General features: G+C 43.7%; 1 protein-coding gene across 7 annotated transcripts in view; it reads right to left on the bottom strand.

Moving 5' to 3' along the window:
- LOC106561224 (CBP80/20-dependent translation initiation factor) overlaps nt 1–26,656 on the bottom strand; it is a 157,929-nt gene that overhangs the window by 34,117 nt on the left and 97,156 nt on the right. For all 7 annotated transcript variants that reach the window (XM_014124945.2, XM_014124977.2, XM_014124951.2 and 4 more), the window contains 2 exons: nt 20,249–20,753; nt 15,138–15,437 (listed from right to left, as the gene is read on the bottom strand). In XM_014124945.2, coding sequence (XP_013980420.1) covers nt 15,138–15,437; nt 20,249–20,753 — 805 coding nt within the window. The remainder of the gene's footprint in view (nt 1–15,137; nt 15,438–20,248; nt 20,754–26,656) is intronic.

The raw sequence follows: 26,656 nt of genomic DNA, 5'->3' as shown, positions 1-26,656 counted from the left end.
TAAACAGGTTACTACTCTGGCACAGAAACTAGAATATGCATATTATTAGTAGATTTGGATAGAAAACACTGAAGTTTCTAAAACTGTTTGAATGGTGTCTGTGAGTATAACAGAACTCATATGGCAGGCAAAAACCTGAGAAAAGTCAGCCAGGAAGTGGAGGATCTGAGAATTGTACCCATGGGGTTACGTTGCACTTCCTAAGGCTTCCATTGGCTGTCTAAAGCCTTCAGAAAGTGGTTTGAGCATTCTCCTGTCACGGGGCAGATAATAGGAGCTCAGTTTCTGAGTGGACTGCCTGGCAACAAAGGGATTGGATATGCGCGGACACGTGAGCACGCTGTTCCTTCTTTTTCTCCTTGAATGAATACGCTATTGTCCGGTAGGAATATTATCGCAATTTTACGTTAAAAATACCATAAAGATTGATTTTAAACAGCGTTTGACATGCTTCTAAGTACGGTAATGGAACATTTTGACTTTTTGTCTCTGGTTCCGCGCTCGCGTGTTATGCCTTTGGATAAGTGATCTGTACGCACGAACAAAACGGAGGTATTTGGACATAAATATGGATTATTTGGAACAAAAACAACATTTCTTGTGGAAGTAGCAGTACTGGGAGTGCATTCTGACAAAGATCAGCAAAGGTAAGAGAATATTTCTAATACTAATTCTGAGTTTAGGTTGCCCCGAACTTGGCGGGTGTCTGTATAGCTCACCGTGATGGCTAGCTATGTACTCAGAATATTGAAAAATGTGCTTTCTCCGTAAAGCTATTTTCAAATCTGACACAGCGGTTGCATCCAGGAGTAGTCTATCTAGAATTCTTTAAATAATTGTTATACATTTTGTCAACGTTTATGATGAGTATTTTTGTAAATTGATGTGCACATTCACCGGACGTTTTGGTGGGAATACATTTTCTGAACATCACGCGCCAATGTAAAATGCTGTTTTTGGATATAAATATGAACTTTACCGAACAAAACATACATGTATTGTGTAACATAATGTCCTAGGAGTGTCATCTGATGAAGATCGTCAAAGGTTAGTGCTTCATTTAGCTGTGTTTTGGGTTTTATTGACACATGTCCTTGCTTGGAAAATGGCTGTGTGATTATTTTTGTCTATGTACTCTAACATAATGTAATGTTTTGCTTTTGCTGTAAAGCCTTTTTGAAATCGGACAATGTGGTTACATCAAGGAGATGTGTATCTTTAAAATGGTGTATTGCTGAGCTTGACGCCTTGATAAGTTCCTTTCCTGAAGATGGCTCACCTCTCACAGTTCTGGGTGACTTTAACCTCCCCACGTCTACCTTTGACTCATTCCTCTCTGCCTCCTTCTTTCCACTCCTCTCCTCTTTTGACCTCACCCTCTCACCTTCCCCCCCTACTCACAAGGCAGGCAATACGCTTGACCTCATCTTTACTAGATGCTGTTCTTCCACTAATCTCATTGCAACTCCCCTCCAAATCTCCGACCACTACCTTGTATCCTTTTCCCTCTTGCTCTCATCCAACACTTCTCACTCTGCCCCTACTCGGATGGTATTGCGCCGTCCCAACCTTTGCTCTCTCTCTCCCGCTACTCTCTCCTCTTCCATCTTATCATCTCTTCCCTCTGCTCAAACCTTCTCCAACCTATCTCCTGATTCTGCCTCCTCAACCCTCCTCTCCTCCCTTTCTGCATCCTTTGATTTTCTCTGTCCCCTATCCTCCAGGCCGGCTCGGTCCTCCCCTCCTGCTCCGTGGCTCGACGACTCACTACGAGCTCACAGAACAGGGCTCCGGGCAGCCGAGCGGAAATGGAGGAAAACTCGCCTCCCTGCGGACCTGGCATCCTTTCACTCCCTCCTCTCTACATTCTCCTCTTCGGTCTCTGCTGCTAAAGCCACTTTCTACCACTCTAAATTCCAAGCATCTGCCTCTAACCCTAGGAAGCTCTTTGCTACCCTCCCCCCCTCCCTCTCTGCGGATGACTTCGTCAACCATTTTGAAAAGAAGGTTGACGATATCCGATCCTCGTTTGCTAAGTCAAACGACACCGCTGGTCCTGCTCACACTGCCCTACCCTGTGCTTTGACCTCTTTCTCCCCTCTCTCTCCAGATGAAATCTCGCGTCTTGTGACGGCCGGCCGCCCAACAACCTGCCCACTTGACCCTATCCCCTCCTCTCTTCTCCAGACCATTTCCGGAGACCTTCTCCCCTACCTCACCTCGCTCATCAACTCATCCTTGACCGCTGGCTACGTCCCTTCCGTCTTCAAGAGAGCGAGAGTTGCACCCCTTCTGAAAAAACCTACACTCGATCCCTCCGATGTCAACAACTACAGACCAGTATCCCTTCTTTCTTTTCTCTCCAAAACTCTTGAACGTGCCGTCCTTGGCCAGCTCTCCTGCTATCTCTCTCAGAATGACCTTCTTGATCCTAATCAGTCAGGTTTCAAGACTGGGCATTCAACTGAGACTGCTCTTCTCTGTGTCACGGAGGCTCTCCGCACTGCTAAAGCTAACTAACTCTCCTCTGCTCTCATCCTTCTAGACCTATCTGCTGCCTTTGATACTGTGAACCATCAGATCCTCCTCTCCACCCTCTCCGAGTTGGGCATCTCCGGCGCGGCCCACGCTTGGATTGCGTCCTACCTGACAGGTCGCTTCTACCAGGTGGCGTGGCGAGAATCTGTCTCCGCACCATGCGCTCTCACCACTGGTGTCCCCCAGGGCTCTGTTCTAGGCCCTCTCCTATTCTCGCTATACACCAAGTCACTTGGCTCTGTCATATCCTCACATGGTCTCTCCTATCATTGCTATGCAGACGACACACAATTAATCTTCTCCTTTCCCCCTTCTGATAACCAGGCGGCGAATCGCATCTCTGCATGTCTGTCAGACATATCAGTGTGGATGACGGATCACCACCTCAAGCTGAACCTCGGCAAGACGGAGCTGCTCTTCCTCCCGGGGAAGGACTGCCCGTTCCATGATCTCGCCATCACGGTTGACAACTCCCTTGTGTCCTCCTCCCAGAGTGCTAAGAACCTTGGCGTGATCCTGGACAACACCCTGTCGTTCTCCACGAACATCAAGGCGGTGACCCGATCCTGTAGGTTCATGCTCTACAACATTCGCAGAGTACGACCCTGCCTCACACAGGAAGCGGCGCAGGTCCTAATCCAGGCACTTGTCATCTCCCGTCTGGATTACTGCAACTCGCTGTTGGCTGGGCTCCCTGCCTGTGCCATTAAACCCCTACAACTCATCCAGAACGCCGCAGCCCGTCTGGTGTTCAACCTTCCCAAGTTCTCTCACGTCACCCCGCTCCTCCGCTCTCTCCACTGGCTTCCAGTTGAAGTTCGCATCCGCTACAAGACCATGGTGATTGCCTTCGGAGCTGTGAAGGGAACGGCACCTCCATACCTTCAGGCTCTGATCAGGCCCTACACCCAAACAAGGGCACTGCGTTCATCCACCTCTGGCCTGCTGGCCCCCCTACCTCTGAGGAAGCACAGTTCCCGCTCAGCCCAGTCAAAACTGTTTGCTGCTCTGACACCCCAATGGTGGAACAAGCTCCCTCACGACGCCAGGACAGCGGAGTCAATCACCACCTTCCGGAGACACCTGAAACCCCACCTCTTTAAGGAATACCTAGGATAGGATAAAGTAATCCTTCTAATCCCCCCCCTTAAAAGATTTAGATGCACTATTGTAAAGTGGTTGTTCCACTGGATATCATAAGGTGAATGCACCAATTTGTAAGTCGCTCTGGATAAGAGCGTCTGCTAAATGACTTAAATGTAAATGTGTATGTTTGAGAAAGCTGAATTATGACATTTTGTTGTTTTTGAATTTGCTGCCCTGATATTTCACTGGCTGTGTCCCGCAGGTGAACGCTAGCATCCCACCTAGCCCATAGAAGTTAAGCAAATTCGCTTCACAACAGTTTGGCTGATAGCCACACTTCCCAGCTTGAATTTGAGTGCGCCTTACAAGACTGAGGTATCAGGTTGCATATCCACAGCCATTGGAAGCTGGGAAGACACGCCTTAACTTTCATTCGCTGATCAGACTGTCAATTTATAGCGGAAGGACACGTCGCACCTTCATATTCCGGATAGCGCTGGAAAACGATGAACCTTCTGCATTGATAGCAACTAGTCCCATCGTTGTACGACAAACACAAATGGTTTTATATCAAATTTAGTTTAAAAAATGTATTTGTAGATGTGAAACAAAACCACTATGTTCATTCTAGACGGACAACTTTTATAGGAGATGAAATCTGAGATCGTATTAAAATCAGTAGTCTCTGTGTTTTGTTTCTTATGTTTTGTACTTTTGTGGACCCTAGTAAGAGTAGCTGTTAGTTTTGCAAATACTAAAAACAGGGATCCAAATAAACAAAAAATGTTCAGGAGGGGAGGGATGCAAGAATCACAAAGCTGTGACACAAAAATAATGCTACTTTTCCCTACCCACTAGCTATATGATGAATTGTTACAGTAATAATGCAACTGACATGGTATTGGATGACATTTGTGAATTTGATTGTAAATATATATAGATGCGATTCTCAAATAAAATATTTCAGGCCCTATTCAACCATTTTTCATGAATGGGAACTTAATCATATATTGATATTTCATAATTGTATATCGTACTTGTACTACAGTATGTCCTTGAGCTTGGGTCGTCAAAAGTGAGTTCATCTCAGCAATATTTCTATCTTTCTGGCACTATGAAGCATTACTCTTGTCATGAAAAATTATCAAATTCGGGCATAGCCATATAGACATCCGGAAGGTCACCATTAGCATTGAACATGTTAACACAATTATAAGTCAGTCCATATGTAGGGGACAGAAAGCACAGAGACACCTCAAAACCAAACTAGGGCACAGGGTATGCCTCAAGATATCCTTCTGTAGCAGCTAGAGAGAGGAGATATACTGTGACTCTCATAAGTCCTTCTAGGGTAGAGAGGAGATATATACTGAAACTCACTATAAACTCAGAAGATCACCAGGGGTTGAGACCGAAAAGTGATGCAGATCCAATGTGATCAGAGCCGCTTTCAGAAGGTCCCTTATTAACCCCACAGCACTGCACTTTACTGTGCGTGCGCTCTCACTCTCACACCACACACACACACACACACACACTTATTGTGCAACCAGGGGATGGGGGAGGGAAAGAATAATCTATGATTCATCCATAGAAAGGAGACTGATGTCTCAGTGCCTATCTTAATTTACACTCATGGAAATTGGCCTATATGGACAGGGTCAAATTTCAATGTTTCTAACAGAATAACTTCCAATGGTGGAAATTGAAAGAGAGCACTTGGGAGATTATGGGGAAGTTTTCAAAGCAAAGGTGAGGACACAACAGTTCACCTGATACAAGACTAAATGAAAACAGACAGTTGATGTTGTGTGCATTTGACATTTATTGCACTTTTCACAGCATTTGTTGATAACAAAATCTGAAAACACTCTGGATAGATTCAGTAAGAATATTCATTGAAATGTTGGAGTAGGTGCAAGATAAGAAAAAAGTATAACAAGGGTTTGAGTGAGAGGTCTAACTGGTGTCTCCAAGTGGCCACACACCTCTCCAAAGTGTGCACAGTTTCTAAGTAATTTCAATGCACTTTTATGACTCAAGGAAAGAGCATTCAATTATAAAGGTGTTCTTAGCTCTCCTAGCTTTGCCATTGACGAAGTGAAGCAAGCACACTTGTTTTTTGGTACACAATCCAAATAAGTTCCATTATAAATCGCAATCTGGTTCAGGTGGGCATCATTTGAACAGTAGCAGTGCGTGGGTAATATCACTGGGGAAGCCAAGCCCTTGACACTTTTTTTTGCCGCGCCAGGACCATTCGCAGTTGAGTTTGATCAGTTTAGCTCAACGCTGATTCGCTAATTTCTTATACTTTTTTTTGTCAAGGGAGGCCAGATGCTCGCTGGCTTCCCTTGCCTTCAATGCTACGGGCGGCAACAATGTCATACTCGTTTGGACCAGACAGCATCAGATACAGTACATTTGGAAAGTATTCAGACCCTTTCACTTATCTGCATTTTCTTAAGTTACAGCCTTATTCTAAAATGAATTAAATCATTTTCCCCCCTCATCAATCTAGACACAATACCCCATAATGACAAATTTTGAGCAAATGTACCCTTTACTCAGTACTTTGTTGAAATCCCTTTGGCAGTGATTACAAGCTTGGCACACCTGTATTTGGGGAGTTTCTCCCATTCTTCTCTGCAGATCCTCTCAAGCTCTGTCAGGTTGGATGGGGAGCGTTGCTGCACAGCCATTTTCAGGTCTCTCCAGAGATGTTCGATCGGGTTCAAGTCCGGGCTCTGGCTGGTCCACTCGAGGACATTCAGAAACTTGTCCCGAGGCCACTCCTGCGTTGTATTGAATGTGTCCTTAGAGTCGTTGTCCTGTTGGAAGGTGAACCTTCGCCCCAGTCTGAGGTCCTGAGCGATCTGCAGCAGGTATTCATCAAGGATCTCTGTACTTTGCTCCGTTTATCTTTCCCTCGATCCTGACTAATCTCCCAGTCCCTGCTGCTGAAAAACATCCCCACAGTATGATGCTGCCACCAACATGCTTAACCGTAGGGATGGTATTGGCCAGGTGATGAGCAGTGCTTGGTGTCCTCCAGTTCTTGGTCACCTCCCTGACTAAGGTCTTTCTCCCCCGAAAGCTCCGTTCTTGGGGACCTTCAATGCTGCAGACACTTTTTGGTACCCTTCCCCAGATCTCTGCTTCAACACAATCCTGTCTCGGAGCTCTACGGACAATTCCTTCAACCTCACGGCTCGCTTTTTGCTATGCACCTGAGCTCAATTTCGAGTCATAGCAAAGTGTCTGAATACTTACGTAAACAAGGTTTACTAAATTTGCAAAAATGTCTAAAAACCTGTTTTCACTTTGTCATTATGGGGTATTGTGTGTAGATTGATGAGGAAATGTTTTACCTAATCATTTTTAGAATAAGGCTGTAATGTAACAAAATCTGGAAAAAGTGAAGGGGTCTGAATACTTTCCGAATGCACTGTAGATGGCCTACACAAAGAGCGACAGAAGGGCGCTGTTTCGCTCGCGTAGATGCTTTCTCCTGTGAGATACATTCAGCCTCTTGCGAATTTAAGGAGAATTATGAAACAGAGAAAAAAGATTAAATCATTTATGTTGAAAAAAAAAGTGGGTTAAATTTTGTTTGAATATATGCCACTGCATTGTAAAGCTTGTTCTGTTGCCAACATGGCTAGCTAAGTTATAAAATATGATCTTACAGTGTTAGGCTTTCAAAAGGCACTTTAGACAAACCAATTGTAATTTTGGTGTGCTTAGAATGGAGTTGTGAGTGCATTCAAGTACGTGTTCCGCAGTTTATTTTCTTCACAATACGACACACCTGTTTAAGACAACCCAGGGTCATCTAGGCTTGGGCGGTATCCAGATTTTCATATCGTCCTTCTCTCATCCTGGGATTTGCGGTATTCCCGCATAACACACAAAGGGGCGCTAAAATCACAAGAACAGCTCATTGGGTCGCTATTAACAGAATGCTAACAAAATTAGCACAAACTAATAGCAAAAATCACAGACACTGTTAGTTAAATGCTAACAAGTGAAAAAAAAATGGGGAAAAATTGCAACTGTAAAGATAACTCATCTAGAGCTCTTTGACTTCTGTCAGAAAGTCATTATAAGATATCTGATGGCAAACACTTAGTAGTGAATTGTATAGAAGTGTAATTTCATCACTTCATGTGTGCCGCACAACAGAGACTCGCAGATAGATATAGAACGCTATGGACACACCAGCTTCTGGTTTCTCCCGTTGTGCTATTTACAAACAAACGCGTGATTTGCCCAACTGTTCTGGGGAGGTACAGTAAGCTTCAAATGTAAAATAACGTGACATGTGAAATGAAGAAAGCATGAAGAAACTTTTTATCTCCCAATGTATTGCACAAGTTGACTGTAGATATTAGCTTAAAAAGTAGCTACAAATGTTCAAATTTATTGCAAAATATCAATGAAATAGTTTTGACTTTATTGAAAAACCACCCTGTGGCTTCTCCAAATACCTTGGTGAATGGTATACTGCTCAAGCCTAATGTCGTCCTTGTAACTGTGGATCAAACACAGCGATCATAAATGTTGATACTGTTAATGACATGAGTTTTATGATTTGGAAATGTGATGCGCACATTTGGACTCATGGGTGTGTAGTTTGCTTGTACGACATCAAAGCGGTATTTATTATAATCCTCAACATCTCATCTTTCAGAACACATCGACTCCTCTCGAGTTACAGCATTTCCCTCACTCAGACAACAAATGTGCATAAGTAGCCCATTTAGTGGAAGGGACGGCGGCATCATCTTGTCACGCACAGTGCTCAAGTTTATTACTGCTGTCAATCAAAACCCATACAGCGCTGTGAAGCGGAAAACCTGAGCTCTGACTTAATGTATAGCATGTTAACGTAAGCCACTGCATTCCAATTTAGGCGCTTATCAATGACAAACGTATATATGGGTAGTCTGGAGAAGCCAGTCTAAACAACTTCCATACAGCCAGAGAATAATGTCTGGTTGGGTTATAGGGGGAATCCTTGACAACACCCTAACGGAAGAGTGGAACACAAAAACTCTGCTGCTCCAAGCTATATTCTATTTTTCAACGCGTAAGAGGAGATAATAGGTTATGACTAGGGTTGCAAAGGGTCTGTTACTTTCCAGTTAATGTCCAGCATTTTTCCGGACATTTTCTATGGGAAGTTAAGCCCTGGAATTTGGGGAATTTTGCTTAAATTCATTTAAAAAAAGTTATCTTATAACAGTGAACCTTTTTTTGTGGGATACACAAGGCAATTCTCGGTCTTGTGGCATATTTTGGTTAAACTATCCCAAATTCAATGGAATTGCAACCCTCTGCATGCACAGTGCATTCTTCCATCACATGTGGAGTGCACTCTTCCATCACATGTACAGCTGATTCAAGATCTTACACACTAACACGGAACCCAAACCGCCATCGTGCATAGATTTATGCCCCCACAACAAACGCGATCACGACACGCAGGTTAAAATATCAAAAACTCGGAACCAATTACATTAATTTGGGGACAGGTCGAAAAGCATTAAACATTTATGGCAATTTATCTAGCTAGCTTGCACTTGCTAGCTAATTTGTCCTATTTAGCTAGCTTGCTGTTGCTAGCTAATTTGTCCTGGGATATAAACATTGAGTTGCTACTTTACCTGAAATGCACAAGGTCCTCTACTCCGACAATTAATCCAAACATAAAACGTTGAACCGAATCGCTTCTAGTCATCTCTCCTCCTAGGCTTTTTCTTCTCTTGACTTTATATTGCGATTGGCAACTTTCATAAATTAGGTGCATTACCGCCACTGACCTCGTTCGTCTTCAGTCACCCACGTGGGTATAACCAATGAGGAGATGGCACGTGGGTACCGGCTTCTATAAACCAACGAGGAGATGGGAGAGGCAGGACTTGCAGTGCGAACTGCGTCACAAATTCTATTTTAGCCCTTGGCAACGCAGACGCTCCTTGGCGTGCAAGCAGTGTGGGCGCAATACATGTTTTAAATTTAACTTATACTTTTTAAAATTTGTTTTATTCACCTTTATTTAACCAGGTAGGCTAGTTGAGAACAAGTTCTCATTTACAACTGCGACCTGGCCAAGATAAAGCAAAGCAGTGCGACACTAACAACAACAGAGTTACACATGGAATAAACAAACAATACAGCCAATAATACAATAGAGAAAGTCTATATAAAGTGTGTGCAAATGAGGTAGGATAAGGGGGGTGAGGCAATAAATAGGCCATAGTGGCAAAATTATTCCAGTATGGCAAATTAAACACTGGGGTGATAGATGTGCAGAAGATGAGTGTGCAAGTAGCGGTACTGGGGTGCAAAGGAGCAAAATAAATAAAATAAATAATATGGTGATGAGTTAGTTGGGTGGGCTATTTACAGATGGGCTATGTACAGGTGCAGTGATCTGTGAGCTGCTCTGACAGCTGGTGCTTAAAGCTAGTGAGGGAGATATGAGTATCCAGCTTTAGTGATTTTTGCAGTTGATTCCAGTCATTGGCAGCAGAGAACTGGAAGGAAGGGCGGACAAAGGAGGAATTGGCTTTGGGGGTGACCAGTGAAATATAGCTGCTGGAGCGCGTGCTACAGGTGGGTGCTGCTATGGTGACCAGTGAGCTGAGATAAGGCGGGGCTTCACATAGCAACGATTTATAGATGACCTGGAGCCAGTGGGTTTGGTGACGGATATGAAGCGAGGGCCAGCCAACACGAGCATACAGGTCACAGTGGTGGGTAGTATATGGGGCTTTGGTGACAAAACGGATGGCACTGTGATAGACTGCATCCAATTTTCTGAGTAGAGTGTTGGAGGCTATTTTGTAAATGACATCGCCGAAATCAAGGATCGGTAGGATAGTCAGTTTTACTAGGGTATGTTTGGCAGCACGAGTGAAGGATACCTTGTTGCGAAACAGGAAGCCGATTCTAGATTTAATTTTGGATTGGAGATGCTTAATGTGAGTCTGGAAGGAGAGTTTACAGTCTAACCAGACACCGAGGTATTTGTAGTTGTCCACATATTCTAAGTCAGAGCCGTCCAGAGTAGTGATGCTGGACGGGTGGGTAGGTGTGGGCAGCGATCGGTTGAAAAGCATGAATTTAGTTTTGCTTGCATTTAAGAGCAGTTGGAGGCCACGGAGGGAGAGTTGTATGGCATTGAAGCTCGTCTAGAGGTTAGTTAACACAGTGTCCAAAGAAGGGCCAGAAGTATACGGTGGTGTCGTCTGCGTAGAGGTGGATCAGAGAATCACCAGCAGCAAGAGCGACATCATTGATATATATACAGAGAAAAGAGTCGGCCTGAGGATTGAACCCTGTGGCACCCCCATAGAGACTGCCAGAGGTCCGGACAACAGGCCCTCCAATTTGACACACTGAACTCTGTCAGAGAAGTAGTTGGTGAACCAGGTTAGGCAGTCATTTGAGAAACCAAAGCAGTTGAGTCTGCCGATAAGAATATGGTGATTGACAGAGTCGAAAGCCTTGGCCAGGTCGAGGAATACAGCTGCACAGTATCGTCTCTTTTTGATGGCGGTTATGATATCGTTTAGTACCTTGAGCGTGGCTGAGGTGCACCCGTGACCAGCTCGGAAACCAAATTGCATAGCGGAGAAGGTACAGTGGGATTCGAAAATGGTGGTTTGTTAACTTGGGTTTCGAAGACCTTAGAAAGGCAGGGTAGGATAGATATAGGTCTGTAGCAGTTTGGGTCTAGAGTGTCTCCCCCTTTGAAGGGGGGGGGGGATGACCGCGGCAGCTTTCCAATCTTTGGGGATCTCAGACGATACGAAAGAGAGGTTGAACTAGATAGTAATAGGGGTTGCAACAATTCGGCAAATAATTTTAGTTAGAGAGGGTCCAGAGAGGGTCCAGATTGTCTAGCCCAGCTAATTTGTAGGGGTCCAAAGTTTGCAGCTCTTTCAGAACATCAACTATCTGGATTTGGGTGAAGAAGAAATGGGGGAGGCTTGGGCAAGTTGCAGTGAGGGGTGCAGGGCTGTTGACCGGGGTCGGGGTAGCCAGGTGGAAAGCTAGGCCAGCTGTAGAAAAATGCTTATTGAAATTCTCAATTATAGTGGATTTATCAGTGGTGACAGTGATTCCTAGCCTCAGTGCAGTGGGCAGCTGGGAGGAGGTGCTCTTATTCTTCATGGACTTTACAGTGTCCCAGAACTTTTTGGAGTTAGCGTTACTGGATGCAAATTTCTGTTTGAAAAAGATAGCCTTTGCTTTCCTAGCTGCCTGTGTATATTGGTTCCTAACTTCCCTGAAAGTTGCATATCGCGGGGGCTATTTGATGCTAATGCAGTACGCCACAGGATGTTTTTGTGCTGGTCAAGGGCAGTCAGGTCTGGCGTGAACCAAGGGCTATATCTGTTCCTGGTTCTACATTTTTTTTTGAATGGGGCATGCTTATTTAAGAAGGTGAGAAAAGCACTTTTAAAGAACAACCAGGCGTCCTCTACTGACGGAATGAGGTCAATATCCTTCCAGGATACACGGGCCAGGTCGATTAGAAAGGCCTGCTCGCTGAAGTGTTTTAGGGAGTGTTTAACAGTGATGAGGGGTGGTCATTTAACCGCAGACCCATTACAGACGCAGGCAATGAGGCAGTGATCGCTGAGATCCTGGTTGAAGACAGCAGAGGTGTATTTGGAGGGCAGGTTGGTTAGGATGATATCTATGAGGGTGCCCGTGTTTACAGATTTGGGGTTGTACCTGGTGGGTTCATTGATCATTTGTGTGAGATTGAGAGCATCAAGTTTAGATTGTAGGATGGCTGGGGTGTTAAGCATGTCCCAGTTTAGGTCACCTAGCAGCACGAGCGCTGAAGATAGATGGGGGCCATATCGCATATTGTGTCCAGGGCACAGCTGGGGGCAGAAGGTGGTCTATAGCAAGCGGCAACGGTAAGAGACTTGTTTCTGGAGAGGTGGATTTTTAAAAGTAGAAGCTCAAATTGTTTGGGCACAGACCTGGATAGTAAGACAGAACTCTACAGGCTATCCCTGCAGTAGATTGCAACTCCGCCCCCTTTGGCAGTTCTATCTTGTCGGAATATGTTATAGTTAGGTGTTGGAAATTTCAGTGAATAGAATAATATAGATTTATACATTTATTTTGCGACAAGAGCGGTGTAGTCAGCCTGTACTACACTGTCTGAGCCAAGGACTACATGCTTTCTGGTAAGTTTTGATTACAATACTGGGTGGGGTGAACGTATTTTATATGACATACAGTTGAAGTCGGAAGTTTACATACATACAAATCCTCCCATGAGAATAGTCAACTCATTTAATTAAAGTTCAATTCGTAACTAAATAGCTTTAGGATTTAATCATTTGCAATTATGTCTATTTATGATAAGGTAAAAGGTTTATGTTTCTGTCTCCATATGATATGGGAAATATATCCAATGCAAAAAACATCTACATTTAAATAGTATTAATATTAATTAGCATATATTTCCGTTAATTTCCATATATTCCCACGGAAAGTTTCCACCTCTGAATATTCCCCAAAATGTGCAACCCTAGTTATGATTGTGTGCTCCTGGTGAAATAGTCAAATGTAGGAGGGAATAAGATACGTGAAAGAAGCAGTATTTGAAACCACAAAAGTGGTAAAGCTTTATACATCGATTTAATGTTTATTTTGTAGTGGGCAAAACCCACAAATAAAAATACTAACCATTGTGGATGTTAACTTAATGCATGTTAACTTGGCTAATGCCTATACTTTTACATCAACTTGATAATGAGAAAGTTGGGCATAAAAACATGCTGGGAAAGTTGCTGGGAACAATTCATTCAATCTAAGAGAATGAAACAACCTGTTTGAGTGAAATAAAAATAACTATGGTTAATGAAGGTTAATGCTCATTGTGCACGTATAGAGATGACATAAGATGGTAGAAATAAAAGCAGATGACAGAATTTGAGTGGGTGAAGTCTCAGTGTAACTCTGTATGCTCTTTGTACGGCAAACACACATGAACAGATAGTTATATGGTGCGCGCAGGCACACACACTCGGTGGTCGGCGAGCTATGCCAGACAGGACAGGAAGTTGTCTATGACTGTGCCATAGGGGAGGAAGGGGGATGGGTTACAATGTGACACCAGGGTGAGAAGAGGGGACGGGTTACAACGTGACACCAGGGTGAGAAACAAGCCTAGCACTCACTTTCTAAAAGACAGCTACAGCACTTAGCACCCAGCAGACAACCCAAACCATAGCCAGCTACACACACACACACACACACACACACACACACACACACACACACACACACACACACACACACACACACACACACACACACACACACACACACACACACACACACACACACACACACACACACACAGGTCAGAAAGGTGGAGAGAGAGGTAAAAGAGGGTAGAAAGGGGGGAGAAGGGAATGTTCAGATGAGAGTTTAACAAAAATATCAACTCACTACCAAAGAAACTGTCGATAAAGAGTTCATCATTTATGCATTTTTTTCAAACATCATTTGTATGGTATTTTTTTATTATATAAATAAATGGGAGACTAATAAAGCAAGTTGCATTTATCCTCATTAATTTATCTTTTAACAAACATACTGTTTTTGTTCGATAGTCCTTTATTCTTTACTAATGAGAAATAGTAATAGAAATGTTGAATTAATGCATTATGCTAAACACCATGTGATAAATTATCTAAATGTTCTATTGTGTTAATTGAGCCCGGATGATTCTTTAGTAACAGGCCTGTTTAATTAAAGAAAGGTAACAGAAACCAGGGACTAGCCAGCCAGCTGTATAATAATTATGTGGAATAATCAACTAATTATTCTCAGGTTGAAAGAGTGGAGATGTGGCATCACATCCACTAGTAACAATCTTTTGAACAGGCCACATACTGCTGTTTATAACATTCGATATGCGTCCATTCCCTCTTTCCCACAAATGAAGGCAGACAAACAGAGAAGAGGAAGAGGAGGAGGGGAGAGGGAGTACGGTGACGCAGCAGGTGGGTTAACATTTCGCCTGGCATGTCAGCCACAGAGAGCTGGCGGGTGGAGAGAGAAAAGGAAAGAGAGAGCAGAGGGGAGAGAGAGAGTTAGCGCCCAGACTGTGTCTGCAATGGAGCGTCTGTCTGGCTCCCAAAGGAGGGAGGGAAGTCGTGACACCCAGGGAGGCACTGAGCCGTAGTGCGGGCAGGGCAGACGTGGGTGGGGAGAAACCTTATCTTGGGTGAGGCTAGGCAGACGTCCCCCCCCCTCAGGCTATGGCCTCCCATGCTGCTCATTAGCTCTGTGCCTACTGACATTTTCCCTACGTCACACACAGCCCACAGGGCCAATGACACCAATTAGGACCATCCACACCCACTGAGATAGACACCACTCACACACACGCACTGAAAGACAGATGGACGGGTGGACAGAAAGACATGTACCCACCCACACAACCCCACTCCCTCCATCCATCTCACCTGTAACATATTGAGTAGTAATGATCTAAACTTGGTCCCCTCCACCATGAACAGGGCCATCTTGTCACAGAGTCTGGCAGCAGTAGCGGCGAAGCTTCTGTCGCTGAGGGCCTTGCCATAGATAGTAGAGACGATCTGGGCTAAGCTCTCTTCTGACTGGGTCGAGGTCTGGGCCTCCTCCATGAAGGAGCTGAGCTGGCCGTCCACCCCGACACTGTTGTTCCTCATGCTGTTCAGGATCTCCAGCAAGCGGTCCATGCGGCTCCGCTGGGGGCCCGCTGGGGACACAACCGCCTCCTCCTGGAAGACACCCGATGAAGGATGGTGGTTAAAGAACGACTTACGTATGTAGTAGGTAACACTTTATTTGGATAGTCCAGCTATTGACGCTCAACAAACTATCAGGCCATCAACAACATGTCATTGTCAACTCCATGTCCGTGGACTTTAAACAATGAATAGTGTTACTATAGAAAGCATGTGGTCTTGATACTGTACCTCTGTGTCCTTACTGCACTAACAGTATTCAAGCTGACAACATGCTAGCTTTCTCTACCAAATAGATGTTTAACCAAACAATTTACACAGGGGAGTTGTTCCATGTCATTTCAGTAAGCCATGTCTGTATGGAAGTTGTTTAGACTGGCTTCTGAAATAGTTTTTATAGTTAGAAACAGATAAGATTAGCTTTCCTGCAACATTATTTTGCTGAAATGTTATTAAATCGCTTGTGAAATTGCACCCAAATTGGCCCTTTTAATTTATAGGATTCACATATTCAATAAATAATAGTACTCAACGTTCGATTTGGACCAAACTTATTCCTACCATTTAGTAAGACATAAGGAATCCAATAAAATGGTCAAAAGCCACCCACGGACCCCCCACAACCCACGCCAACCCCACCCCAACAACAGTATCAGTTCTCTATGTCTGCCAAGTAGTATGGAGCTGCAGCTCGAAGTATTGGTTCTCCATCCTCCAGTGCCTTCAGATAGTAAGCACGCACCACTTTTTCTACATTTTGTTGTGTTAGAGCCTGAATTTAAAATGGATTAAATTGAGATTTTGTGTCACTGGCCTACACAAAACACCCCATAATGTCAAAGTGGAATGATGTTTTTAGAATGTTCACAAATTAGTTAAAAATCAAAAGCTGAAATGTCTTTTAAGTCAAATATTCAACCCCATTTGTTATGGCAAGCCTAAATACGTTAAGGAGTAAAAATCTGCTTAATGAGTTGCTTGGACTCACTGTGTGCAATAATAGTGTTTAACATGATTTTTGAACGACTACCTCATTTTTGTACCGCACACATATAAATATCTGTAAGGTTTTTAATTTCAAACACATATTCATCCCAAAAAAACAGGGATGTTTTCAAATGCCTTGCAAAGAAGGGCACCCATTGGTAAATGGGTAAAATAAAAAAAGCAGACATTGAATAGCCCTTTGAGCGTGATGAAATTATAATTACATTTTGGATGATGTATCAATACACCCAGTCACTACAAAGATACAGACGTCCTTCCTTATTCAGTTGCTGGAGAGGAAGGAAACCCCTCTAGGATTTCATCATGAGGCCAATTTAAAACAGTTAGAGTTTAATGGCTGTGATAGGAGAAAACTGAGGATGGATCAACAACATTGTAGTTACTCCACAATACTAACTTAAATGACAGAGTGAAAAGAAGGAAGCCTGTACAGATTATTATTTTTTTTAAATGCATCCTGTTTGCAATATAGCACTAAAATAAAACTGCAAAGAATTTGGCAAAGAAATTAACTTTATATGTTATGTTTGGGGCAAATCCAACAACATCAGTGACACTCTTCATATTCTCAAGCATAGTGGTGGCTGCATCATGTTATCGGCAAGGACTAGGTCGTTTTTTAGGATAAAAATAAATGGAATAGGGGAAAGGGGATCAACTGAATGCCTTCAACTGAAATGTGTCTTCTGCATTTAACCCAACCCCTCTGAATCAGAGAGGTGAGGGGGGCTACCTTAATCAACATCCACGGCACCCGGGGAACAGTGCCTTGCTCAGGTGCAGAACAACAGATTTTTACCTTGTCAGCTCGGGGATTCGATCCAGCAACCTTTCGGTTACTGGCCCAACGCTCTAACCACGAGGCTACCTGCCACCCCAATAGAGCTAAGCACAGGCAAAATCCTAGAGGAAACCCTGGTTCAGTCTGCTTTCCACCAAACATTGCGAGACAAATTCACCTTTCAGCAGGACAATAACGTAAAAAAACACAAGGGCAAATACACATTGGAGTTGCTTACCAAGACGACATTGAATGTTCCTGAGTGGCCTAGTCACAGTTGACTTAAATAGCTTAAAAAACTATGGCAAGAATTGAAAATGATGTCTAACAATGATTAACTACCAACTTGACAGAGCTTAGAGAATTTTGTGCAAATATTGTCCAGGTGCAAAAAGCTCTTAGAGACTTACCCAGAAAGACACAGCTGTAATCACTGACAAAGATGATTCTAACATGTATTGACTCAGGGGTTTGAATACTTATTTCATTTTCAATAAATTTGCAAAAAAATACTAAAAACATGTTTTCACTTTGCCATTATGGGGTATTGTGCATAGGTGGGTGAGATTGTTTTTTATTCAATCAATTTTGAATTGTAATACTACAAAATATGGAATAAGTCAAGGGGTATGAACACTTTGTGAAGGCATTGTATGTAATGTATTCCCTGTGAATCTGGTGACTTTTTTCCCCCCCTGTTCAGAGAAATTTGCCATTTAAGTCGCTTGCATAATTCACCATAAATTAGTGTGAAAGTACCAGGTTTTGTCCAATAGATCCTGCTGTTCCAGCTACTGCCATACTCTTTTATCAATTTAGCTGGTCTCTTGTGGTTATTAAATGGATCACATTTTCTTTGCAACTTTGGTTGAAAACCAATAGCTTTTGCTCATGATGAACATAAATCAAGTCAAGCCAGTCCTCCATGAAAGCAATTCGGTTTGTAGTTCTCTTAGCAACCTAATGCTTCAATCTAACTCTCCTTGAATAGTCCAACAAATGGCAGCTCTCTGAGAGGGCTATCTGTATGGTGCAATTCTCCTATGAAGACTTTTAGTCCAAAACATTGATTTACAGTAGAAATGGGCTGGTGACTAAAATGTTGTGACAAACCTAATAAAATAATACCATTATAAATCATTGCATGGCAGTCTATGTCTAGTATGTTTTTCAATAAAATTATTACAAAACAGCTCTATACTGTATGTAGTGTGATTACTGACATTTACCATTTAACACAACCCAACCCAATACCATTGCAAAAGACTATACAGTGTGCGTTTAGGACTTTTACCATTAAAACCAGTAGAACTGTTGTAACCTAATGGGTTGCTTGTTCACCAGAAATGGTCTCTCTCAGGGATGGGCAACTTTGATGGGGGTGGGGGCCACAAAAAATTTGAACTCATTATGAGGGGCCGCAGTGGCTCGCGGGTCTTCGTACCACACACTCATACCCACACATGCAGTCAACTGATTTGTGCAAACAATCCATTTGTGCAGTTAAACTACTTAACTAAATGAATTATACCAGTAGCCAGGGCCAGCCTTTTGGGGGCCCTAAGAGAGATTTGGTTGCCCCCACCTTATGGGCAAAACATTTTACTGGGCCCCGTATTGACGGCGGATAATTTTTTGTTGTTGTTTTAAAGTATATTTCCTGTAATTCTACACATTTTGCCATGAGACAGAGAGAAAATGTTGCAATTTCCAAACACATTTCATGCAATTCTACAATTAAATTTTTTCAGAGATCAAATTGTATTTAAAACAAAATAATGTTTCAGGAATGCTAATCTTGCTTTATAACTACAGAAATGATTTCAGCACAATCTGCGATAGTGGGTGTCGAAATCCTATTTTCTGTGCTTTTTGAAGTGGAACTACCCAGGGAGTAAAAAAGCTCATGAGAGGAAATATGGTTTGACAATAGATCAATACGATATGACATAATGTGCTGCCTTAACCCCATATAAGTTAGTCAACAGGGCTGGTCAGGGTATTCTCACCATACAACACAGCACATAGAACTAGCCTTAATGAGTAAAACTGGGTCTTATTCACTAGGCAGCGAACGGAAGAAAGTGGACTGAAAGAGGTACTACGTAGATTTATTCAATTAGAAGCGCAGTTTTAGTTTTCCATTTCAAACTGTTTTGCTACGGTATGCCTCAATGAATACAACCCTGGACTCAAACGCAGACAGAGACCAGGCTGAGGATAATATCCCATGTTTCCTCCCATTTAGCAAAATTCCTCTGTGTCTGCGTCCCAAATAGCACCTTATTCACCTATATAGTGCATTACTTTTGACTATACCCCTATGGGCTGTGGTCAAATATAACACACTATATAGGGAATAGGGTGCCATCTGAGACACAGCCTGTGTTTTCCCTCCATATCGGCGTGTTTGAAGCTGTCAGTTAATCTCAGTCTTGTTGTCGGAGGCTGTAAGGGGGTTAGGAGCCTCCATGTCTTAGATACTTGCAAACTAAACAAACACACAGCGTTAGAAATTAGTTAGGTTATGTCCCAAATGACACCCTATTCCTTACATAGTGAACTACTTTTGACCAGAGCCCTATGGACTCGTCAAAAGTAGGGAACTATATAGGGAAAAGGGTGCCATTTAGGATGCAGGCTTAGATGGAGGGAGGAGAAAGTAGTCCTGAGCTAAGGCTGGGCTGGTTGTGGGGACGCTGGAGCTGAGACCAGCAATACAAAAGCCTAGCACACAGCAGAAAACATTAAAGGCTGTTGCGCCAGCTACTTATCCTCCTCCCAACGAGAAGAGAAGTTTACCCACGACAGCAAAATCTACAGACAAGCCACCACTGTTAATCCAGACTGAAACCTTACTGAGAAACCTGTGTGTGAGAATGACTTTGTATGCATCTAAAAAGGTGCATTAGTTACTGTGGGTTTATGTGTGTGTACGCAATGCGCATGTGGTGTAATGTGCATGTGTGCATGTGTGTGTAGAAAGGGGAGGGTGTGGCCATGGCATGTGATGGTGATTGACAGACAGATAAGACAGTAAAGAGCTTTCGTTTACCTTGTCTTTTAGCCTCCTCCTCAGCCTCTCTTTGGACGACGGCAGAAGACTGACTTTAGGGCCACCCTGGCTCCCAGGCTGGCTGGGAGGCCCGTCATTGGGGCCCCTTGAGCTCTCTGGCTCTAGCCTAGCGCTGGCCTCCTCTGCCTTTACATCATCAGTCTCTTCGTTTTTTCTGGGTGGTGCCCCCTTGTCTCTGTCTCCCGTTGGGGTTGCCCCCCTGTCTCTGTCCATTGCCGGGCCACCCTGCGGTCCCTGTTCTCCTCCCTGCCCCTGCTGGTTGTGGTGCCAGCGGCGGTTCTGGCTGTAGCCATGGTGGGGGGGCCCCTGGCGCTGCCCGCCGTGGCCCTGGAACTGCTGCCCATGGCTACCCCCACACTGTCCTCTGTGCTGCTGCTGGTCACGAGGGTGTTGATTGACTGTTTGTTGTTGTTGTTGTGGCGACTGCTGCTGCTGGGTCTTCCTGTCTCCTCCTCCTCCCCCCGGTGGTCTCTGCTGCTGTCTCCTGTAATGAGAGGAGCAGGCAGGTAAGGCTTCTGTTAACCACGTGGCAAAGCGTGACGCGGTGATGCCCAGGCTACTCTGTCTGGCCAGCCTGAACCAAGCCAGCGACCTCAAGCACCCTGTCACAGGGCCACGGCCGACTCCATGTCCATCTGTTCAGCTGCGACTCAGTCACTCCCTCTCGGTCTGCCTGCTCTCACTTGATCATCTATTGTAACACAGTCCCACTATGTCTCTACCTTCTAACACACTGTCTCCCCTGGCACAGACATAGCTCATCTACCAGAGTCTGTCTACTTCTTTCAGTCAAATACTAAAACACCACAGATCTATCTTCAGCTAACAGCTATGGCCGCCTGCTACCATAAGGCCTGTGAGTTCTTATAAATAATAGGTGCTTCCCCATGTGGTGTGGGTCTCTGCTTCACAAGGAGCTGACTGATGCAACAGCATTAAGCACATTTGTTCTACTGTCGCCCTTAGCTTCAGATCAACAGGCGCTTACGTGTCTGTGTAAGGAGGGGGTATAACAACTAATATTCTTTCAGGTAACAACCCTGGACTAAAATCTGATTACAATGAGATGTTCAATTAAGAAAAGTGACTTTTTGAACATGCCTTCCTTTCAACTATAAGGGGCAGGTAGCCTAGCGGTTAAGAGCGTTGGGCCAGTAACCAAAAGGTCGTTGGTTCAAATCCCAAAGCCGGCAAGGTTGGAAAAAAAAAATGCCGTTCTGGCCTTGAGCAAGGCAGTTAACTCCTAAGAACAACTGCTCCCCCGGGCGCCAACGACGTGGACGTCGGTCAAGGTAGCCCCCCCCCATCTCTCTGATTTAGACACATTTCGGTTGAATGCATTCAGTTGTGCAACTGAATAGGTATCCCCTTTCCTATCAAACCATCATAAAAACACAAGAACCTAAAGCAAGCAATTCATATGAAACTGTCCTCAACCAACATTCTAACCCTTCAACAAAAGCCCCATCACATCCTAAACAACACTATCCAAGATATTTCCAGCAGATTTTTCCACTGCTTGTGTTCAAATTCAACACCACGCCCACGCTACAGAGGTATGGAAAACATGAAGCAGGCCAACACTCATAAAATCCAATAGCGCCACCATTCATCAATTTTCTCTCTTTAAAGATTGGCCAGCCAGGCAGGCATAGACCCAGGCCACGCAGAGCAGAGATATGTGGCCAGCCATTCAGTCAGCCAGGCTGTATTTTGTGTTTCCAGCGCTGCAGTGATTTGTAATAAGTTAGCCAGCCAGCCAAACAGGGCCAGCTACAGCAATGCTATATAGCCAGTCAATCAGTCAGCCAGCCAGCCAGAGCAGGCCAGTCAGTAGCCGGTCTCCATGATAAGGCTAGCCAGAGAGCAAGAGCCAGCCAGTGCCATGTGCTGCAGTGACATATAGCCAGCCAGCCAGCCAGCCAGCCAGTCAGCTAGCCAGCCTGTTTCCAGTGCTGCAGTGATATATAGTCAGTCAGCCAGCCAGCCAGCCAGCCAGCCAGACAGTGTTTCCCAGTACTGCAGTGCCACTGCCTGCCAAACCTCTGTGACCTACATTACATTCTCTAGAAGAGCTGGATCCTACACGGCTGGCTCACTGGCTCCACAGCTTTTAATTATAAGACTATAGGTGTTCAGTGCTCTGCTCTGCTCTCTGTTCCTTTCCCATGTTATATTTCACTGGGCTATTTATAGTGTTATGGGGCTAGGGCGCATGCAGTACTATCACCCTGAGCTACAGTATGTTAGCCTAGCATAGAGGGGAGGGTTGTGTGTGTGATTGTATTGTGTGTGTGTGTGTGTGGTGGTTATTAAACTGATATGTGACAGTAGATACGAGAGAGGGTCACAGGGAACAGGAGAGTCATGGTGCCCTGTGTGCAACCGTAGCTAGCTTCCTGAACCCCCTGGGACCAGCAGCACAGAATGATTCCTCCCTCCCCACTATGTTTATATAAAACTATATAGAGACATGCTGCCCGGCTAGGACATGCAAGCAACAAAACACAACAAAAACACCACCACAGTCCAAACATACAGATGTTTCCAAAAATAGATGTCCTATAGCTTAACACACACAATGACAGAGTCACTCACATTGTTTTGCAATATGTCAAAGCAATAACAGACAATCACTGAATTTCCACATCTTATTACAACTCAGATATAGAGCAGTAAATTGAGTCAAAGACTAGTTGGGGATGTGGTGGGTCCTAGTCTAGAAGAAGAGCCTAAAGCAATGACTGTCTGTCACACTGATCTGCTGTCAGATGTTTTCTGACAAGTTCCCTGGGACAAGTTCCCTGAGCATCACGCCTGGCTGCCTCAGACAGAAAATCAGAGACACAAACTGCAGCAGACATGCACACACACAGATCTCACTTTACCCCCCAACTTAATAATGCAGGGATTTTTCTGCCATTGAAATCCTTGGGCGGGCACCCAAAGCGCTTTTTCTGGTCGCTTAAATCCAAACAGTGTCATTTTTTTATTATACATTTGCGGGATGGAAAAAGGCTTTCAGTGTTGACTTAAAGGATATAAAGTATGTCGAAAAGATAATGGACCTATATAGTTTTAAATAATATAATATTTGAGATATCACTCAAATAAAACCTACACAGTGCTAGGTTTCCATCCAATTGGTGAGATTTTTCATGCGAATATTCTGAAATCCGTATAAATAGATGTGCATTTTCCCACCAGATGTGTTTTCATCAAATGTACTTGTTGGGGATAAAAGGCTGTGCGTGATGACGTAGTGCACATAAAAATTACTTTTGCAGTTAAATGAAATAGGCTTCCATGGCATTTATCTCTACTGATGGTTTTGTGAAAAAAATAAAGTGTTATAGACTATAGCGAATGTGCCCACTCTGGTCTTGGCACGTGCGCTCTAGCCAACAGCTCACAGATACAGTGCAGGTATAGCCTACATGATGAGATTATAATTATTTGTCACACAGCAGCCAAGCATCGATCATCATGTCACCAGAATAAGACCCTCGATATTTTTTGGAAAGGAGCATCAAGCTTATCACCATGCACTTTCACAACCTTGTAAAGTTCATCCTAATTTATTTCATCTGTAGCCTAATAAACTGCATGCTTTCCCGAGTCGTAGTAGGAGGACTACACAACACATCATCGCGTGACTTCAAGTTTACTTCGATATAATGGTTATTATATCAATATCTGCACATAAAAGGTGTTTCAACCGCCATTTCTCGCATGTTTTCATCAGGCCTGTCGTGACATTTTTTTTAATCGGACATGTACTTTACTTGCATAAAAAGGTTGGATGGAAACCTGGTTAGACTGGGAGAATTGAAAATTCCAAAAACAATGCATTTAGCAGTATAGATTGTTATTATGTTTGCGCAAAAGAACACAGCATTAGCCATGGCAAAATGCATGGAATTGCAGGAAATTAGCTTTAAACGGCAACATTTTCTCTCAGCTGCATGGCAAAATGTGTAGAATTGCAGGAAATGTTCTTTAAACTGAAAAAAATAAATAATATCAGCCTCATCAAGACATTTGTAGAATTGCACGAAATTGGCTTAAAAATGGAATAATTACTTGCCACCGCCAAGACGGGGACCTTTAAAATGTTTCAGCCTCTCCAACAGGGTCGACCGCATCCCCTGCCACGCCCCCTGCCACTCTCACCACCTAAGCCCCTTTTTTATCCAGAAAACCCCCTGTAAGGATCATAATAATTGACTGAATTTACGCAACGTTTTGTCCAGACGCTTATAGCGCTTTACATAGTGAGGAGGGAACCTCACATAATTTCCCCTTTTAAGTGAAACCACACCCTCCCCCCTTTCCTGCTCACAGCCAACAAAACTTAACCTCGGTAGTCTCTTGCACGCAGCCCTCCCTGCTCATAAAAACAGGCCCCCACCACCCGGAATAATATCAACATTTTCCCCGAAGCCTTAGTGCGAGCCTCGAGCGTAAACGCAGCCACGGCCAGACCAATGGAGGAGAGGCTGGGAGTCGGCCTGACAGGCTCAAAATAAAGATGTTCCAAGTCGAGGGCCCCAGGTTCCGACCGTGGCATTCTATGACTTTATGAGTGTTAACCTCGGCCTTATCCCCGACCCCCACCCCTCCCCAACACTGAAACATCTTGGGGGCAGATGCCTAGAAGCCTCAGCAGAGCTCCTGTGTGTTTCATGGTAGAATACTCAGGAGAGGAGAGAGAAACAGCACAGTCTAACACAGAGTTGAATTTTTCAGTGGAACAATAGCCCAACTTGTAAAGACAAAGACACACCTGAATGGCTTTCCAAGAGGTGTTGAGTGTTTGAGTGTCTAGTCTCAGTCCTCCTGACTTAAATCTATAGAATTTCGGGGCAGAAAACTAAGAAGTAAAGTGTTTCAGATTTCAGTAGAATGATCAGGAGCAGAGGAGAGAAACAGAACAGAGTGCAATATTCATATAAGTATTTAATAAAGATGGAAAGCAGTGAGTTGAGGTGAGAGCAGTGTTGGATTAATGGACAATATTGTGTAATGGTGCATGCATAATGAGTATGGGAGGGTTGAATAGAGGGATTCACAATGTGAAGAAAAAGAAGGCTGCCTGTGTGTCCAAATGTAAAACATTTTAGAAAATGAAATGTTAGCCATTCAGAACAGTAGAAAAGAGAAGTGCAGGTGCTGCTGCAGTGTTGGTTTCAACTTTCCTACAAAAGCCTCTGTCTGACCTCAGACATTTATGTTTAGTAACGCTTTTAAAATTCATAATAGGAGATCAACCAAGTCAGCTTTTACAGACATTTTCCTGAACAAAAGTTCTTACCTTCTAAAAGAAAATTGTCTGGCTATATCTATGGAGTCCCATAGATGTCATGGTGGAGAGAATGAAAAAAAAAAACAGCCAGGCTTATCTGTTCCCTTAGTTTTTTGTTATTTGTTCCCAACTTCCCTCCCTCAAATTAGTTCCCTCAATATAAAACATTTGTTCCTTCAATGTATTCATTAATTTGCTCAATGTATTTATTTGTTCCCTCGGATCTCCCGCGCAGATCGATCAAAGCGCCACTGAATGTCGACCATGGTCTCAGCTCTCCATTGCTAGGACTTCTTATGTAAACTACTTCCTCATTTCGCCATTTCGTCTAGTGTGCTTTGTTTGTCATGCATTCTTGTTAAATATAAGTAGGCCTATACACTTCGTGCAAACTCTGATTCATGCCACATGGACAGTCCATTTTGTGCGCCTCTTCGCCATGACCCAGTGTTTTACCCCACATGCACAGGGCTATAGCTAACCTCGTCCCCAGGCTATTGAGCACAAAAGTGTTTGGGAACAAGATTAAGGCCATAGCTCACGTCCAGTAAATCATGGCACCAGCCAAGCGCCTGAATGCGTTTATGATTGGTTTACAATTGTGTATGTGACTCAGCAGCAGAAAGGAATGCTAATTTATTATTTATCATTTCCAGGAGGCTTTGGTGTTAACAAGTGCAATGAAATGTTCTCATCCGTACACAAGGCAAGAATTCCAGGCATACTCTAGCTAGCTAGCTACCTATCCTAGCCTGACTGTTGGCTAACATCCAATCCTATTTTCCCTAACCCTAGCTCCTAACCCTAAAACCAACCCTAATTCTACCCTTAACCCCCTAGAAATAGTATTTGACCTTGTGGGGACAAACACAATGTCCCCAGTTGGTCACATTTTGTTAATTTACTATTTTTGTGGGGACTTCTGGTCCCCACAAGTATAGTTAAACACGTCCACACACACACACACACACGTTTCTGGGTAAGGCCTTTGGGGTGCAGAAGACTCAACGAATAGAAAATCTTGCCGATTCCAAGGATAATAAAATTGAGGGAATTAAATAATAAAACAGAGGGAACAAAAA

This window comes from Salmo salar, chromosome ssa01 (assembly GCF_905237065.1).
Source record: "Salmo salar chromosome ssa01, Ssal_v3.1, whole genome shotgun sequence".
NCBI classification, from domain to species: domain Eukaryota; kingdom Metazoa; phylum Chordata; class Actinopteri; order Salmoniformes; family Salmonidae; genus Salmo; species Salmo salar.
The sequence above is the reverse complement of the archived record's forward strand: the minus strand, read 5'-3'. Positions and strand labels throughout refer to the sequence as shown.